This window comes from Montipora foliosa, chromosome 3 (genome assembly GCF_036669935.1).
Source record: "Montipora foliosa isolate CH-2021 chromosome 3, ASM3666993v2, whole genome shotgun sequence".
In the NCBI taxonomy this organism is placed as follows: Eukaryota; Metazoa; Cnidaria; class Anthozoa; order Scleractinia; family Acroporidae; genus Montipora; species Montipora foliosa.
Window position 1 is genome coordinate 17549687 of NC_090871.1, and position 20000 is coordinate 17569686.

The 20000-nt window shown below is 39.0% G+C and overlaps 2 protein-coding genes across 4 annotated transcripts in view; one reads left to right on the forward strand and one right to left on the reverse strand.

Moving 5' to 3' along the window:
* The window catches only part of LOC137996947 (serine/arginine repetitive matrix protein 1-like), a 31639-nt gene extending 14056 nt beyond the window's left edge, over window positions 1-17583 (reverse strand). For 2 of the 3 annotated variants that reach the window (XM_068842596.1, XM_068842597.1), the window contains exons 1-10: window positions 17530-17578; window positions 17360-17449; window positions 12559-12684; window positions 11996-12166; window positions 10623-10808; window positions 6027-6941; window positions 4033-4069; window positions 2707-2731; window positions 1938-2240; window positions 1-1246 (exon numbers count right to left, since the gene is read on the reverse strand). The exon at window positions 1-1246 is cut by the window's left edge and continues 155 nt beyond it. In XM_068842596.1, the coding sequence (XP_068698697.1) occupies window positions 1-1246; window positions 1938-2240; window positions 2707-2731; window positions 4033-4069; window positions 6027-6941; window positions 10623-10808; window positions 11996-12166; window positions 12559-12684; window positions 17360-17449; window positions 17530-17553 (3123 nt within the window). In that variant the 5' untranslated portion in view covers window positions 17554-17578. Of the gene's footprint in view, window positions 1247-1937; window positions 2241-2706; window positions 2732-4032; window positions 4070-6026; window positions 6942-10622; window positions 10809-11995; window positions 12167-12558; window positions 12685-17359; window positions 17450-17529 lie in introns of all 3 variants that reach the window. The other variant, XM_068842598.1, reaches the window with a different exon arrangement.
* A 55-nt stretch (window positions 17584-17638) lies between these two features.
* LOC137994553 (uncharacterized) overlaps window positions 17639-20000 on the forward strand; it is a 2918-nt gene continuing 556 nt past the window's right edge. Inside the window, exon 1 of the mRNA XM_068840136.1 lies at window positions 17639-20000. This exon is cut by the window's right edge and continues 556 nt beyond it. Coding sequence (XP_068696237.1) covers window positions 17658-18647 — 990 coding nt within the window. The 5' untranslated portion in view covers window positions 17639-17657 and the 3' untranslated portion in view covers window positions 18648-20000.

The window sequence follows — 20000 nt, forward strand, 5'->3', positions numbered from 1 at the left end:
TGATTTCTTTTTGGCAGACGTTGGCTCGGGGGATGCGGATGAAGACGCTGATTGTCTGGCTTGACGTGATTTGGTCTTCTTCGCAGGCTCCGTGTCCTCCTGGGGTTTCTGCGGAGGCTCCCGTGAGCCAGATGATGATCGAGACTGTGATCGATCAGAGCGCTTCCGTCTCCTTCCAGCTACTTTCTCGGGTGATCGGCGGCGCTCTTTAGAGACTTTTTCTTCCGACCTTAACCCATCGCCACCACGACGACCCATAGGTGGTGACGAATCTACTCTACGAGTAACAGGTGGCGAAGAGCTTGATCGGTGGCGCCTGCGCGCTGGTGGAGTTGCTTCCTTTCGTCTCTCCCTGCTGCGAGATGGTGAAGGGTCTGGGCGTCGGCGTCTTTCCCTGGGAGGGGGTGACGGGGAATAATCTGATTTTCTTCTCCTTCTAGGAGGTGAACGCGCCTCTTGATATCTTCGTCGAGGGGGTGATGGCGACCGCGAATACTCCCTTGGCTTCCGCCTCGGTGGTGGTGGTGGTGGTGGTGGTGAACGCGAAACGTCCCTTCGCTTTCTTCTCGGTGAGGGGGACGAATTCCGACGCTTTCTTCTAGGAGAGGGTGAAGAATCCCTCCGTTTTCTTCTCCTCTCTTGTGGGGATCCACTTCGTTCTCTTTCCCTTCTGTGATCTTTAGAGGAATCGGTTTTCTTTCTCTCGGGCGACCACTCACCCTCTGAGGAAGATGGCGATGGAGAATGCTTCCGATAGCGGCGATTAGTTGTCTTCTTTGATTTCGGGACAGGTGGCGACCTCTCTTTTTCCTCCTTTTCTTCCTTCTCTTCCTTCACTGGGGGCGGCGGAGGCGAGGGAGAGGCCGAGGAGGACGAAGGCGAAGGTTGTTTGACTGGTGATTGCTCTTGCTCCTGCTTTTTGTAAGATGAGCGGTGGTGTGTTGGAGGGGGGACTGGGGACGACTCTGCTTCTTTACTTTTCTCAAGACTAATAGATTGTTCTTTTTCTGTCACTATTTCCTTATCCTTTTCCTCCTCTTTATCTTTCTCCTTTCCTTTTTCAATTTCCTTTTCTTTTCCTTTATCTTTCTTCTCCTTTTCAACAGAACCTGAGCGGGAGCGTGATGAACGTGAACTAAAGCTAGCGGAGCGTGACCGTGAGTGTGACGAAGCTGATTCCGTGCGTGACCGTTTGCGAGGAGAAGGTGAACGGGGTGCCTTTCGTCGTGGAGAACGAGAGCGAGACCTGCAATGAATAGAGATTTCATGAGGTTAAACGAAGTTTAACCAAGTAAAAAACTAGGAGCGACTGCAGCCAATTGCTCAGTGGTTGTAGTATACTGGCGCATGCGTGGAATACCTCGTGCTTTGGGCTGTATCGCTTATTTATCAGTGTGGCGGGAAGTAGGAGCATTGTGTGTGGAGCGTTTAGCGGTTTTTGTTCTCTCCCTCCCCACCCTCTGCTTTCCACTGTGTATCAGTGTGACGGGTGCCCATTCTTCTCGGGGCGTGGGGGCTCATGGCTGGGTTGTCAGGTTTTGCCAGCCATCGGTGCAGTCTCCATCTTGGAGCTGGCTGCCAATAGTGGAAGCTCCAGGATGTTCCGGGCACCCAACCTCCAAAGAGCGACGATGTTGTTTAAGGTAGCTTAACGGGAAAAAGTCGTCAACTTCAGTTCAATGACTTCGTTGCTTTGCGTCACACAAAGGGAAACTCTACCGAAGTTCTTTGGAAAAATGACACCCTGAAATCTTCTTTCTTTAATAGCAACGCCCTTTAGTTTTCGTGGTCTAGAGACCAATGAACTGACTATGAAAGTTCTGCACAACTTTTCACTGACGAGAAATGGGACAACCACGACCTGCTTCAAAGTAATACACTCTGCAATCTGAGAGGATATACGGAAAAGGTTTTAAAAAACTACTTCAACGGAATACCTTCGGCGAGGGGGTGATCTTCGTCTAGGCGGAGACCATCTTCTAGGAGATGGAGTCCTACGGCGTCTGTAAGGTGACCATCGTTTTCTGCTGTAGGAAGACACACGACGTGGGGAACGCGACCGAGAACGTCTTCGCTTTTCTCGGCTGCGTGACCTTGATGAGGAGAAAGATCGGGATCGCGAGCGGGACGCAGAGGACTTGGACCTACTGCGCCTGCGCCCTTTCTTATCACGTGTTCTTTTTGCTTCTCTACCCCCAGAACGAGAGCGTGATCTTGAACGGGAACTGGAACGTTCTCTCCTGAAATATACAACAATCAAATATACTCCAAAGCTCAAATTTACATTCAGTATGACATGGATTACACTTGTTCTTATTACTTTGAAAAGTTCAATGAAAAAATATCCTTTGACCTACAACATTGCTGTTAATCTGTGATTGGTTTATTTTGATCCACATTCTACATGTACTTCTGAGAAGGGGTTTACTGCAGAAGGGAAGTGAAACAGTTTTTTTTAGCCCAACCAAATACAAATGCCTACAAAATACTACTGTTTTTGTCTGGACTGTAATCATGCCTTTTAAAAAATTGCATAACTTTGGGCATTATAGTTTTCTTTAAAGATCTTGTCCAATTTTCACAGTAAAAACCAAACGGTGGTACACTAAATAAATACACAAATAAACAAATACATAAAAATTAAGTAATCAACTAAATAAAAATAGATCCATACAAATAAATTAATATAATAATTTCGTTATTTACTTGACTTCCTTTTCGACAGCAGCTTCTGCAAGAACAAAAAGTGACAAATACATTAGCAAATTTTTTTATCGCAAAGAGTACCAACAGCACAGAGGCAGAGCACAACTCCACCTTTAACCTTTGCTATACCATAAATACCATTGACAATTATAGATTTTACTCTGTCTAAAGCCAGATGATTTTACTCGCCAATGGGGAACCCCTCGTTGGTGAAAGGGTTAACCACCATAGACTGAGTTTTGGTTCGTAGATTTACATGGTCCTAGGGTGGAGTTTGTTTCTGGTCCTTTACTCTGCTTAAAGAGGTTCTTCCCAGGAATTTTGCTTCTCCTCTCATTTCAAAAACCAGTAGTTTAAAATTCTTAAGAGGTCAGTCACCTGACAGTGCTATTCACAATTCTGTTGTATTTAGTGGTATCATTTTTCATCACTAATATACATGAAAAAATTACTCAGTTCTAATTGGTTAAAAGAAATGCAGTTTTCAAGTAACACAGTGAAAAAAAAAATGCAATTCAGTGCAAAGAGATGTAACAAATGAAGCGTTATGATTGGTCAATGATCAAAGAAAGTCACATATAGCCAATCAAATGCAAGCCCTGGATGGCGTGATTTTCAAGTGAATGGGAGATATACATGTGTTGCTTATATTTATTTAATTATCACAATGTCATCTCGAAATCTTCTCATGAATATTATTAATACCCGTAAGTAATCACATGATTTTTCTTGGGCAAGCACTCACAATTTTTTTCAAAGACTACAAATTAATTCTGTTTGTCTTTGAAAAAATGTAATGGTGCTTATTTATTCCAAATTATTGTAATCAAAATCATGTGTTCACCTATACTTACTATTACTATGAACTAAATTTTTGTTATGAGACTGGAGCTTGATTTTCAACATTAAGCATGTGTGTAACAGTGTTGACATCCAGCAGCACATGAATAATATGCTACTGCTCTTTCCTCTTGGGAGTCCAATATACTCCCGTGTGACTTACATCGCCAAAAGGCCAGGTTGTAGGACACCTGACCTTAATCATAAAGTTAGTTTGACATCATTTTTCAATAATTATTTCAAGGAAGTTACTAAGATACTGGAGCTTTTTGCAACAGCAAAAGTGCCTAAGGCAACTATCTTAAAGCCCAGGAAACTGTTGATAAGCTCTTTCTTTTAGATTTAGAGTGCCATGGCCTGGAATCAAAAAGTGTATTAAAGCAGCACTCTTTCACAGTTTGAGTGTCAGGACACACATTTGGGGCTGTGCCCTTTACAAAACTCAAAACCTTTGAAACTTTGAATTGTTGTTTAAAAAAAACCAACCTTTTTTAGCCTTCTCAGTATCTTCTATTTCCTTTTGCTAAAGAGAAAATAATAAAATAAAGAAAATGAAATTATTTTTTTTGCATCTTAACAATAAACATGGTAATGATCATGATGGTGATAATAGTGGCAATAATAACAAGAGCTGCAGCAATTTTTACAGCCCAAAGCCCATTTCATACAAATAATTATTGTTTTTATCAAAGAAATAAAGTCAGCAACATCATAAAATAGAATCTGAAAACCCACACTGATACTATATACATTGTAAAATAACTATTGAGATACAAGCAGCCATAAAAATTAACTTGTCCTTAATTAACTGCTTCTTGACATGTGATCATTGTTGTACATTTACAGTGTTTGTCAGCAACAATTTAAGTGTTCTAGAAGCACTAGCAAAACAGCTACAGCAGTAAATTACATACTAAGTTATTAGAACTGTCCAATGGATGGTATTAACCCTGGCCACAAGAAGGTATTTATAGAGGATTACATATAGATCTTTAAGCTACATGGCACGTTTTACTAATCAAGCTTTAAACTGCGTTCCTTGTTCCATCACAGGTGTGGTGTAATGTAGTTGTGTTTACACATTATGCTTAGGTAAACCTCTGTCCAATGCCACTTTAATTTTTTTTTTTGAAAACCATAGAGCACTGAATAGTGAAAGTCAGTTATTGATGCGGAAAATGCATGCAGCAAAATCTCAGCAGGCTTAAACAGGATAGGGTATCATTTTATTTCTGTATTTGGCTTTCCACCTAAATGACTGCTGCATTGCAGGGTCCTGCAGATACATGTAGCAGCGACATGGGGTTACATGAACATAAACAAGTCACAGTTAACCAGAATATAGCAATGTCTTTTTGAAGGGGAATAAGTAATCACAACTACAAACAGAAGGGTGGACATGAGTCAACTGTCGGAAATAAAAACAGATGAAATTCATGAAGTAAATCCATCGAAAAGGAGAAAAGGAGGAAAGAACTTAAAAAAGGAAGCTTTAGGAAAAATGAAAGTTAAAAAATACACCGAAATTTCCTTTAAAATGAGTGTATAACTGCTCAAGGCAAGACACCATGACAGAGAGAAAGCCTGTTCACTTTTCCCCCAACCTGCTCTGCTGTGCTCTGCTTAATAGAGGTTAGCAACGAGTCCTCACTGAGGGAACTATTCCTATGCGTGAAAAACCATGCTCCTGTTCTCTTCTTGCAAGAAATAATTTGGTGGCTGGAGTGGACATTTGACACTAAAGAGGTCTGCCATATTAATATAGATGTAGATACAGTAACAACAGCATCCAAACATTCAGTGGAGCTTGGGTGAATGGGATATCCAGATGCTTCCACTGAAGGCCAGTCAGCCTACCCCTAAAAGTGAGTAATGTTACAAAGAATGGCGGCACCCTCTGAAACAATCCTGAGTCCCCATGCTAAGCATCCAGGAAAAGGTTGCACTGACCAGCAGTGGAAACTGGGAGGGGAGGAGAGGGGAGGGGAGAGGAGGGGGGAGGCACGCCAACTGGAAACAGCAACACTACAAATATGACTGGTGAGCTCTCCAAAAATGACAAAAACTGAAACAACCACAAAGCAAGCACCTTAAACAGCATGCATGTTAAATAGTGACTGTTATTTGTTGAAAAGCATGCTGATGATGACCACTACCCTCTGCTGTGAACTTTGTTAAAATACATCTGACCAACCCACAGGGAAAGTGTCACATTTTGAGTGTGAATACTTATTTTATATAGTTTTCTATGTGAAAAGCAGATGCCTGAGTTAAGGTTTCAAAGCACCTCTTGTAAGAAAAGCAATGCTGATTACCCTACAACCAGCATGGAGTTACAGAAATACACCAGCATCCAGAAAGACTAATCCATTGGGCATTTGAATAGAAGAAGCAGTAAGGCAGAGAAGGCAAGCAAAGACAAAAAAGGACATAACTGCCTGTCTGGGTTTAAAGCAGAATTTGTAAGATATTGAAAGTACCTTGACAAGCCTCTTTTGAGACACAGCATTGTCTTCGTCAGCTTTGAGAAGCTCCTTAACTAACCGACAAATTGATTTGGCAAGCTTCTCGTTTCCATCTTCCACAAGGTGCAAGTGGTCTGTAAAGTACAGAGACTGATCTAGTTGTCCTCCCTTTGTAGTCCAGCCTTTTTCAGGTGCCAAGAAAATCACAATCTCATCAGCCAGCTCTTCAGAATAGCTTATGTACTGAAAGAGTTCATCATTGACTTCTTCAATGTTTTCCCGACGTATACTAGGGTGTAAATCTCTTGGGAGGATGCCACAAACAATGATGCTCATATTTGGCTTTTTTTTCCGAATATAATCTACAATGGCTAGTATTCCTTGGGCAATTTCACTGGGACTGTTTTTGTCAATATTGTTTGTGCCACAAAGCACCACAGTAACTTTAGCATCACACTCTATTTCACCATTTTGAAGACGCCATAGAACATGCTGTGTTCTGTCACCACCAATGCCGAAGTTAAGCGACTTCAGAGGTGCAAAATACTTCCTCCATATTCGTGGGTATCGACTAAGACCTTTGATAATCGAATCTCCAGTCAACACAACATTGATGTCTGGATTTTTGGCCACTGCTACATTTTGGTCATGCTCATTGTCCCATCCATCTTTATCCCTGCTGGCAGGCCTAGCAGCTGACGACAACAGGCGTGATCTCCATTTTGGTTGAAGGAACTTGCTTCTTGACCTCTCTTCCTCATCTTTTTCTTTCTTTACTTTTGCTAACAATGGAGCTTCAGTCTCATCTTTTTCTTCCCCACTCTTGCGCGACTCTTTCTTTTTCCTAGACTCTACCTCGTCATCACTGTCACTGCTGTCTGAGTGACCAGAGTTACCTTTAGACCTCTCTTGATCTTTTTTAGAAGAGCTCTAGAGTGGGTAAGATGAAAAGATAAATGCTTAGAATAATAATAACAACATTATTATTATTGGGATTTTGTAAAAGCCATAGGAAAATATTTTCCTGGGTTCTCCTTGCTACTAATAATCTATTTTTCTTGTTCACTGAAAAGACACTGAAAAGAGACATTTAAATTTGATTATTTACATGTAGGAATCACTGATGGAATATCAAGAGCAATACTCCATTATAAATGTTCTAAATGACCTGGAGATTGGGTATTTGCTTTTTCACCAAACCATAATATGGTTTCTTTTAGGTGGTCTTTGGATAAAAACAGTGGATATGATGTTCAGGGAAGCATTCCAAAAAGTAAAAATAAATAAAGAAATAAAGAAAACATACTGCTTTCTGTGTTGGTGAAAAAAGCAATTACCGGTAATGGTGACACATATTTCCTCAATATTTATCTGAAGCCTAAGGTTGCCTTCAATGGACCTAATCGGCTAACTCAATGTTGTACCCAATTCAAATCTCCAGGGATTAAGATTCTTTGTGTATTGTATTTGCATGATAATGTAGCATTCATATTTAAATGATATGGAAATACCTGGAACAAAAAGTTTTATTCCCAAAGGGTTTGAAATGGGTACAACATTGAGTTAGCCGATTAGGTCTATCTTTGGTCAGATCAAGGAATTTTAGCATGACTGATTAGAGCATGAAGGCAAAATGGCTCAGAGAACAAAGATACAGGTGTAAGTATGGATTACACAGATAGCCATCTCTTCAAATTATTGTACTTTACATTTTTCTCAACTTTTCACATGAAAACTACAGAGCAATATTTCTGAATACACCAATGTTCATCTAGTGTTTGAGTGTGAAACCCTCGTGCCAGGAAATGATGACTGAGTGAAAAGGACAAAAAAGAAAAAAAAAACAAGAAACTATCCATACCTACCCAGAGAAAAGTGATAACTTCAGTAGAGGAATTGGGGGTGAAAGAGGGTGGGTGTTAAGCTTCAAACGTCTTAAAATATGAAGCTTGACTAGAATTTCAAGGAGGGAGGGCGTGGAGAGTGCGGAATCCTAAGTATTTGAATGTAATGTGATATTCAAACTACTGCATAAAATAAATGAGTTATAGAAGAAGCACAAGATATAGCATGTACAGTAGTAACTGAAACAATAATAATTATGCTTACCTTACAAAATAAAATATTTCATTTTTTGCCAAATTGTTGGTAAGAGTGCCCATATTTTGCTTTAATTCATAAGTCAGCAGATTCACTGGAATTTTTGCTAATCCCACTCAAAAACATACACCAGTTGCTTAAACCCTGAAAAGAGTCGAGGCTTCAATGGGACTAAGAGTATCCCACACAGTAACTACAGAGGCCCAATTGTACATGTATCCTGTACATGACATGACCTGCTAATTTTTCTGTTTGTAGTCTAGTGCTAGTGTTTCTCATGAAGTTAAGCCCTGTTGGGCGAGGTTCGTATGTACATGGGAGACCAACATGTACAGTGTACAGTGCACAACACTGGATTGCCTATCGTAGACGACATATGCATTGTAATACTCATATTTTACGGAATCTTGACCATCTTCGCTTTAGGAAAGAACTTTAGGAAAGACAAGCCGAGATGCCATGAGTACGATGAAAATTACCTTGTATTTGAAGAATGTCTATTGAAAGTATGAGGAATGTGAAATGTGGCTGAAAATGGAAAGTTTGGAGTAAAGAGGTCACTAAACTGTTCTTGACCTTGATGAATATTTCCAACGGTAGACTGTTTCACAGTTCATGACATCACATTGGTTGGGGGGCAAATGTGCACAGTGAGTGTATAGGATTTTGGCCAATCCAAAAGGGGCCCCTTTCAAATATTTTGTCATTTTAATAATAGCATTCAGCGCTCAAAGCTCAGTTTTTTTCTAAGTCACCTTTAAATATAAAATGTTGGTCGCCATTTTCCCTCTATGACACACTGGAGTATTATATGAAGGAAAGAACTGCTAACCATTTTGAGACAAAGATGGCCACCTTATGATTGCTCTTAAGCGTGCAAATATATTCACTGTCCTTCAACTCTTCATACAAATAGATAAAGAAGAGAACTGCAAAAGAAATTCATGGATAATGTTTCTAAAGGTATATTATCAAGCCTTTTCATTTTGTCTGGATCTAGAGTTTAAAAAAATACATGTACACCGATTACAATGACACTACTTCCACGCCAGAACAGTCGCCAAATTGGCGACCTTGGTGATAATTTTAGTCGCCATCATTTTTTTCTAGTCGCCATGGCGACCAATTTGGTTGGAGCTTCAAGCGCTGGCATGCACCCAACGAAAAATTAGATCATTGCCCAACGTGCAATGCATTAAGAATTAGATATTAGAAACAGGGATATAGCTACATGTAAGAATAATTGCATCCAGTTGAAGGTTGTTTTGAGGCGGTAAGTTCATGCTCTGAGCATCAAAGGGACCGGGTAACAAGATTGTTCCCAGTGTCTCACAACATGTGCATTCTTCAAGATGGCGAATAGGGGGAAAGAAAAGAAACGCACAACAGTACTTAAAACAATGCTTTTTTCATTCATTTGCAATTTCATTTCTAGTATCGACAAATTCTAGTGATAATTCCGTAGTGTAACAGACATTCAATTTTTTTGTCAACATATCGAATGTAGAATGTAGAGAATAATTTGTGATCTTCTCAGTCACTTTGATCAATGGACAAAATTCAGGCAACGGTAACCCCTTTCTCAAGCAGCCATCGCTTAGCGACATTCCTGTAAAAATCTCCTTGTGACACTTCAAATTCACGGGAATTTGGAAGGTAAAGGAGGATAGACCTGTGAGGGAAGGGTGGGGTAAGATAGAGGCAATGGGGAAGATCAGGGAGGGGTAGGAAAAGTAAAACAGAGGAAAGGAATGTCTCGGTCTTTTTGAGACCACCAAAAAACCAAGCCCCTGTTTTTTAACTACACTACAAGTACACCCCCCAAAAAAGGAAAATCCCATTTTTAGACAGTTGATAAAAATAAACCAGTTTAAAACATTTAAACTGATTCAAAAATGTTGACATGGATGTTTAAAAAAAAATAAACTAGGGGATACAATTGAACTACAACAAATACATTGTACATGTATAGTCCCACTACAATGTTTATTTCACAAACAATGCAGCACTGTATTTTTTCAATAATTTGGCTTATTGTTCCAAAAAGAAAAATCAAGGGAAATCCCTGACCAGTAATTTCAAATAATATTTTTAATTTCATTGATTGACCAGGCTCGGCCAAGTAGCATTTACTTACAGCATTTATTTAAGACAGCAAGGCTGGTTGATCATTTTTGCATCTCTTTAAAAAATATTAAGATATTTGTTAAATGGGTTACGATTTAGTTTGTTTCAAAATCAACTACATGTACAACCACAACGCAGATATTGGGTCCCATGTGGTGGCTGCAATCTTAAGCAACACAGCTACATGTACAGTATATTAATTTTGTTCTTACAGCAGTGTAGAAGGGCAATAAAAAACAGCATATTAGAGAACACATTTTTTCTATTGCCTGCAAAGAGGAAAAAAAGCATACATGTACATGATGCCATCATGCCAGGCAATAAGGCATGCATCCAAAAATAATGTTTTTGCACACCAATCACAACATGAAACACATCACTCACTTCTTTTCCTGCCAGTGACTGTGCAACTTCTTTAGCTTTTCTGATTTCCTCAGTGATGTCTTGCGATGCAGCCGCAGATCCATTTTCATTGGCTATGTTATCATCTGTGGCCGTGCTATCTGGTTCAGTTTGCTGTTGATCACCATGGTATTTCTGAAGATTTGCTTGAATACGCTCTTGTTCCAGCTTTACATGTACATTAAACACAAAAAGGTACAGTCATGAGATTGTGAATGATCCAAGGAAAAGATCAAGAAGAGCACAACATCTGTTTCAGATTTCAACTTATCCACAACCTCAACGACAATAAAACCACAATCTTTGTTAAAAGTTGCTGGGACATCTTGCTAAAATACATGTACCAAAAATGACAATGAATTGTACCAGTCATCCAGTGGAGAGTATGATAAAACGAAAATAATTCACTTACTGGAAAATTATAGACAAACCATCGACGTTTTGGCCATATCACGAGACACTTGCGTGACCCAAGCTGACTCGGTGATCAATATGGCCGAATAGTCGATCGTTCGTCTATAATTTTCCAGTAAGTGAATTATTTTTGTTTTAACATGTATCAAAAGTTGACGAAGTACATTGTAGGATCGTCTGGGTGAGAGTAGTCCTACTAAGAAGGACTACTCTCATTATCATTAATTAATTTCTATCTAGTCATCAGTCAATGTTACCAACATTGACCCAAAATCAGATACAGTGTAAATGAAGACCACAGTACTTAAGCTCAATGACATCATGTATAATCCAAGATGGCAGCCTGCATGTGTGTATTTTTAACAAGGATTTCTTAAGGTTAAAAAGCTATTTCAAGAATGAAATTTTGGTTAAAAGCTGTTCTCCTAATGAACTTTCTATTAATCGATTAAAAAAGGATTGTGATTTTGGAGTGAACTTCTTATATCGGTCAGAACTGCACCAAGTAATGGCGGGCCGTGGAGTTAAAATAAACAGTCTTCTCTTGAAATTACTACAAAAAATTCCGCCTGTTGAGCATTCATTGCATGAAGTACTTTCAAAATGTGAAGAAAAAGAGAACTGAGTATTTTCATTGAGGAGTAGTAGCACTTTGATTAAGCAAGAATTAAATGCACGGGTTTACTTACAGAACAATAATACAATGTAAATGAAAATGTTTCCATTTTCTGTTCAAGAAATCTTTTACATGTAGCATACACTGTAATGCTACATGTATATACTGTGGAAAGCATTTTTTGTTATTTCTGTAGGTCACTACTTGATTCCTAATTCAGCATGCTAAAAACCAGTGAACTGCATGCTAAGCTCAGCCTCGCCAATATCCAAGGTAATACACATGTACATTGTAGGCACAATTGCCAAACTGACATAGCACCAACCTTTCGTTGCTTGATTTCTTCTTTTTTCTTTTCTAACAATGAAGAAGGAATGCCTCCAATATTTTCTTGTGCACTCACAAGCAGAGTCCACAACTCTTTCATAAATTCTCTGGCATTCTTTCCTTGCAGAAATCCAGTGATGTTTATTTGCATAGATCTTGGATCTGGACTCTGTAAAATTAATGCAATAAGGAAATGAGCAATCATACTTCTCAGTATTATAAACATGTAACACACTGTAAATTCAAATTTAAGAAGAACAAAAAGCTATCGCATGATCAATTATTATTGTAAGACAAGAGACAGAGGAATGACAATAATATTATAAAAGAGTAATGTCAACAAACAACAATGTCAATGTATTGTAACTGCAATTTTTCTCTAAATAACTTTGTGTATACGAATGAAGTGGCACAATCATTTTGTCTTGGTGCCTGATCAATATGATGTCAAGCGTACTTGAACAGACAAAATGTGGAAAATAGCATTGACTTAACTTTCCATATTTAAGTCATTTCATTGAAAACAAAGGACATAATTCATTCATGTCAAGACTTCCTTACCTTTTCAGACTCTAGCATATTCAAAACATACTGCATGACAACATCATCCTCAAAACCAAGAATTTCAATCAGTTTTTTTGTAATCCATGGTTTTATTACATCCAGATTTACCTTCTCCATATCCACCTAAAGCAAACACAAAGCAGATTTGCTTATCAGTGATGTACAAGAAGGATATGCATATTTTTATTTTCATGCACTCTTCTAATAACCCTTACAGGTGGTATAAGTTGGCAAGGGTAAAAAAACACCTGAGAACTAGGGAAAAAAACCATTGAAGCACATTCCAGAACCATCACAATCTCAGCCCATTTGTTGCAACAAACCAAACAAAAATCATATCCACATAAGTTGGTGAGAGTTCAGTGCTCTTATCATATGCCATCCCCACACTTCACACGTCACCATGAAGGGGTACGTGTACAAGTACAGTAACATGCAAAAGTAAGTTGACAGTCTCAACTCGATCCTCGCAAGAATCAAGGATCGAGACTTGATTCAATTGAAATCAAACTCGATCCTCGACACTTGATTCTCGCAAAATCACCAACGCAAAACATTGTTCACACTCGATTCAACTATTGCAAAAGCATTACTCTTTGATTATGTCATGGATCAACACATAAAAGCAAAAAAGTGAGCTTTACTGCACGATAGATTTTATTCTGAATTGAACGTAAATTTCTAATGTAAACATTGAGAAATATTTGCATACCGCACATTCAACCAAGTAACTTAACGATTGATGGATTTTTACATCTCTTGTTAAATGCAATGATCTGAAGGAAAATTATAGTGATAGTCGAATCTCGGTGCAAGACTTGCTCAATGGTATCAGGTTTCATTCTTTCAAAAGAATTTGAGTGTTGGGAGCGAACCGAGATCGGCATCCTCGCAGGACGAAGTACAGTGCAGACCAGAAATATGCGTCCTACGCAGACGCAAAACGCACGCGCGTTTTTTGCGCACACGCGTTTTTAAATGCGCGTTTCCAAACGCGCATTTGATGCGCGTTTTTTCTTTTGTTATGCAAACTCATATCGTAGATGTGATGTTCATTGTTCCAAGAAACAATAGACAGACGATAAAATGAATATTTAATTTCTGTGATCAACTTACCAGAACATTTGAATTGAAGAGCGGTGTCAACTGATCATTGTGAGTTTTCGAAACGAACCTACAAAGTTTTAAATTCTTTCGACAATCACTGAATGAAAAATAATACAACTCTGTTGTCATCCTGCAGCTGACCACTGATAGTTAAGTTATTTTGATCTTTCCGTTGCCGAAACTGCTGTTTGGATCGTTGTCATAGAAAATGCCAGACAACGGAGAAAATAATTATGTAGAAGTAGCTTCTGACCTTTCCGCCAATTCTTCGCAATAAAAGTGCTTTGCCGAAAATTTGTCGAGCTTAAGAATTTCGGGAAAAAAAGAAAACAGTGCTACCGAGGAGTTTTTGTAACATCCCAAGTTTTTCGCGAACATCAAATACTGAGAATGGCGCCACAGAAGTCGTCATGAGATAACTGCTTTGAGGCTCCGACAAGTAAACATTTGGTTCCAGGCTCTCAAACAAAAGAAGACGACATTAGGGCCGGCGTTTTTTGTCACACAGGGTTTCACTCCGTATGCTTCCAGCCAACCCCGCGTTAATTCTCCTCCGTAAAGCTTTAGTAAAGAAAGAAATTGGTGCAGAAGATATCTTAAAGCGGAGATTTTTCAACTCCGAGCGCATTCCAATGAATCTTGCTGAAGTAATACAGCTTCAATTCGCAAAAGGACAAAATGCCGAGACGCCTTTTGAATGTCACGCACGCATTACAAAAATTATTTTAAAATATTCGAGAAAGTACCGGTATTACAGATGGCGTAAGTAAGTTTTGTTTGCGAATGAATATACTCCTTATTTCGTTGATTTTACTGCATTTCACTCCGCCGTTCGTCCAAGTCTTGCTCTTAGCGATATTTGTTGTTGATCGACTAACTTTACTGACTGTCGATTTCTGTTGGCAAAACCGATGTCTTTCAAATTGAAAATAGTCCTGTTTTACGTTTTAGTCACAGGAAAACATTTATTCCCCTCATTATGTCATTTGTTGATGCAGCGAGAAGTGAAAGTAATTTTCAAATGTCTGAAATTAAATGTGAAGCGGAAGCGAGTGCATTGTTGACTCGAATTTCACTTGGAAGCACGCATTATTTGAAATCAAACACTTCACTGTTGACATAGCCATTGTCTTGCGCTGAAACTAACAATAAAACTTAAACAATGAAAAGATGATGGGCCAACTCATACATACTAATTATCTTTGATGAATGCGCGTTTTTGATGCGCGTGTTACAAACGCAGACGCGTGTGCGCAATTTTCGTATGCTCGTTTCGCACGCGTTTTTTGGGACGCATACTTCTGGTCTGCACTGTACATGTAGCAAAACCTGTTCTATCCAAATTTTGATACCTCGAGTTGGGAATTCGTATGAGGGCAACATGTTGTCTTTTTATCTTCTCCTACCCTTTTTGTAAATAATATTTCCACAATTAACCTGATCCCAGTGACTGTTGATTTTTCTTGTAAGGGAATAAACAAACAAGACCGGGCAATGAAACTCGGGGTCTCAAGCGAGTTATTACAGAATAGTTTTACGTTCAAAGAAACAGTTTTTCTAAATCTGAAATTAAGATACATGTATACAGAGGACATTTGTTTCCAGAAAGGTCTGCTACTGCAGTGTTACTGATGACACGTATCCAGTAAGGTTTATGAACTGCCTATGGAGTAAACTTGAAATGCCACTCCGGTGTATAGTGTCGAAGACTGTTTACAGTCTGTGTGATTGTTGAGTATGCTTCGATCATCTGGCCAAACAATAATAATTATTATTAAATTTTCAACCTCCGTTAATGCATTTCTCGTGCTCTGATTGGTTCACTCAATCTTGTACAGTAAATGATTGTGCTAAGAGTTGCTAAGCTAAAAGTTTTTTTTGCTGGAAAGTGGAATTTCTCTCTGAATAAAGCAAAAACAAACGTTTTTTGTGGAAGTTTGGACCAACTCCGGCGTTTAGAAGTACGCAAAAAGTAAGAAATGTTTTTGTGATGAGCCTGCGTCTGTCTGACCACAAGGTCTTACACTACATCACATCCGTTCTCATCAAGTTTTTTTTATTTTATTTCGCTCGGATTTGCTCGCTTTCTTCGCTTGTATTTCATCCTTTCTACACTTTTGGAGTTTAAGGAATTTAATAAAACAATTATTCCATTTGTGCTTGTTGGATATGAGACTGATTATAGACAACTCCACGCTACACGCCTTGTTGGCTATTTACCATCTCCTATCCAAGGTGCGTTCGTGGAATAATTGTTAATTATCTTGCGAGATTCGAGGATCAAGTCGAGAATAAAGACTCAAAAGAGACTGTCAACTTACTTTTGCACGGTTTTGTACCTCAGTTATGGTCCTATCCAGGTACTAAAACTACTAACCAGGACTTCACTTCCATGAACACATAGGACCCCAGACAGTGTTTACTCCTCCGAATCATGAGCAGAGTTGTGAGAGGACTTTAATTTACATTTACAAGCCAATAAAAAGGCAAACAATAAAAAACCCATGCCAATTAACTCATTGACTCGGGGGGTTCCCCACTGATGAATAAAATCATCTGATGTTAGACAGAGTAAAATACAAAGTCTAGAGGGTTAAGGCCAGTTTGGGAGTCAAAGGCTTAAAAAGAGTTTGAAAAAAAAGCCTGCTAGAAAATCACTGTTCCTTTTCTCTAATTCCATTGTGTGATTCAACTTCAGAATCTGGATTGTTAGAGTCACAAGAATTGAAAAAGCAGAGGGATGATCCAAGTACAAAGCTCGTTCTTGTGATTGGTTTATTTCCCCTCATACTAAAATGACTTTTTCGCAAAACAACTTGATACAATGCACCTTCCTGTTACAAAGGCCCATCATGAATAAGATTATTGGGGTTCTTCTCCAAAAATTTGAGCTTATTGCATCCAAATATCACCCAGTGGCTTCCTCATGATGCCGGTTTTTTGTTTAAAAATGGGTGGCATGGCATAAACTCCCTGATATTTTTTAGGACAACAAAACACAACATTTGAATTAGTGATCCCCAGCTTTCTGAGCAACTTCTTATAGTGCAAGCACAATAATAATTATTATTTAGCCTCTGTTTCATACAGGCACAATGATCGAGGTGCTACACACTGAGATTTGCTTGAAAACCTTGTATTTTCTGTCAGGGTGCTAAGTAAGCTACAGGCCCTAGCAACTGGCTTCAACATTGATTTTGATTCAAAATCTGTTCAATTTTGTTGAACGATGTAGACTTCTGCAGTGGGCAAACGGTTTAAACACATCATCAACATTTTACTCATCAAAGCTGCACGAGAAGCCTGGTACTCGGTTCCAGGATGCAGCCACAGTTGTTATATGGATCGTCGTTGAGAGATTGCTTACTGGCTTTACTTTTAAAATATTGAAAATCTCCCTGGGCCAGCCTAAAAAAAAGAGTATTCCGTAAACATTTACCGAGCGAGATTATTGTGCTAATGTACAGCTGTAATGGGGCTTTAAAAGTAGTGAAGTCCGGGCTATATCCATGCATGCGAGACACATCGCCGTCACCAGGCGAAGCAGAAATCACTTCGATTTCAGGTTATCCACGACAAACAACGACTTTCGATTTACACTCCATATCTAGATTAAATATACTGCAACTTTTATCGAAGCACAACAGCTATGGATCAAGACGTAGGCAAGGAAACCTTAATCAAAATTTACCTTTTTATTCAGGATATCGTCAAAACGCATGGACTTCAGTAACTTCTTCTGTTTGTCAAGGAACCTATTGTCCTGCTCCGCACTTGTGCCCTGAATAAAAGGAGGATGTTTTTTTAGTATTAAAACAGACAAATCAAATGAAGAGAGGAAAGTATTGTTTTCTTTCTCACTCGAAAGAACCCTGCATCCGCCATGTTACAGCCGCTTGGTCGTGTCACATGGCTGTCTTCGTTCACAAAATCGATATCCAATCGGACAAGATCATCGGTATGAGGCTCACGCACATGTTGGAAGCAAGATGGCGGACGATGAAAGTGAACTCGAAAAGCGTCTTGCTTCTCATTCGGCGTATTTCAGCTCCTTGATTGATTTTATACCGGTGAAATACTATCTACCTGTAGACGACGAAGAAAAAGTAAACAAGTACTATAAAAATCGCCTACAGAAAGCTCCGAAACAGATCATCAAAGAAGCTTCTAAGAAGGCGAAACGTGCGAGACTTGATCCCAATCAACATAAAACAGTTCGTGAAATACAGCAAGAACTTGAAGAAAATGAAATGATTAGTAGCTCCAATTCAAAAAAGAAAGCTGGAAAAGGAGTGAAGGCTGCTTTTAGCGTTGAAACGATTCAGAGCGGAAATCTTGAGGACTTGAAATCGCGCCTTCATGCTAGAATTGAGGAATTTCAAAGGAAACGAAGAGCGGCTCCGGCAAAGACGGAGCAACATTCACGGAAAAAGAGATCAAAAAGTGAAGTTAAAGAGCAAAATAAGAAGGAAAAAAATACTGTGCCAAAAGGAGGCGAGGGATTCATGAAACAAAATGCCTCCCCTAGCAAGACAATACTAAATGACAATGGTGATGTCGTCTTCAGCAAGTTTGACTTCATGGAAAAAAAGAAAGAACCAAAACCAGGTTCCAAAGAGAAAAAGTACTCAAAACTACTCGCAAAAGCCGAAGCTCACAAGAAAAAGTTAGAAACACTTCAAGCAGAGGATATCAAAAAGGCAAAGGAGTTCAAAGACAAGCACTTATGGAGTCAAGCATTACAGAAAGCTGAAGGAGTCAAGCAACGTGATGATCCCAAATTGTTGAAGAAATCCATGAAAAAGAGAGACCGGGAGAAAGAGAAGAGCAGAAAGCAGTGGAAAGAGAGAATTGATCACCAGAAGAAACAGGCTGAAGAAAAACAAAAACTGAGACAGAAGCATATCAAGGAAAGGACTGAGGCCAAAAAAGCAAAAAAGTTAGGTAAAGGAAAGAAAAAGCACAGGCCTGGGTTTTGAATGAAGTAATGCAAACTCATGGTCTTTGCAGGAATCTGAATCGACATGAGCATGCCACAATGTTTTGGTCCTGTGCCATGTGTTGTTTATTCATGTGGAAAATAATTTTCCAGGGAAACTTTTGTACACAATCTTAAGCCTGGTTTTCACTAACCACGCAATCACAAGCGTAAACGCTAGCACAAGAGATTCCCGTCAAGTGAGCACACAACCCAGAGAAAAAGATTTACTAGTTCCATGTTCTCTCTTACAATGAGGTTCTATGAGTGAAACCTGGAATGGGTCTTTTTCATTGCCCGAACATCACAGCTTTCGTTGTGCTTGTGTTACTTCCATTTTTCTTACAACACTAGTGAATGCAGGCGTAAGCACAAGTACAAGGAAAAGTAAACATTTTGATCCTTGTGCTTGTGCTTACGCTTGCGTCAGACACGTTTTCACAGTGAAATAAGCGCTTTTGTGCTTGGATCGCTATTGGAAACCTGGCATTAATTTTGTGGCTTTGACTGGCATGCACACTTGGAAGATCTCAATCTGAAAAGCAATTCAGTTTGAAATTTTGAACACTCCATGATCCCAATAAGACAACAGTTTTTAGTAGAACAAACTTTACCCAAGCCACTGGACGATTGCCCATATTTTGTGCCAATTAGGGAGATTCACATAAGTTTGCTGTGAGGATGAAACAGTGGAAGCAACAATTTTGTCAAATGGAAAAGGACATTTTCCTTTGACTGGTCACAGTAGATTACCTTGAAGGGCGGTCCTAAATGCTGTGATCTGACTGAACCAAAATTGACTGTTCCATTCTAGTTCTGAATTTTGTGGAAACATTGCTGGAATAGAAAGCTGAGCTCCCCAAGTTTTTGTAAAATAATAGTTTTATTTTCACTCATGCCAACTAATGCAGCCGGCTGGGTGAGAGTGTTTCATTGGGTGTTGCAATGTCACCTAAATGTGGAGGAAGGATTAAGATTAGAAATATCAGCTTTTTAAAGGAATATCCACTCCTACTACAGATTAAGTTTGCACCTGAGGAATTTATGTTTGCCAATTAATTTATTTGAGGGTTAAGAAAAAAAAAATTTTTGTATCCATGTAAAGGAATTTGAAAATCACTTTTTTTACGATTTCCTGGGTGCTGACTTCTTGAATAATAATACCCCCAGGTAACATTGTGACATGTTATGTTTGTCCTATTGTTCTGACATACATGTAACAAGCGTTTGGATAATGACGTTGGTGCAAGGATAGTGGTTCCTGGGAAATTTGAAAGCAGAAAAAAGTGATTCTGTGTTGGTTTTATTTTGGACACAAATTTTTCTTTGAAAAATTATCATATATATTTGACTG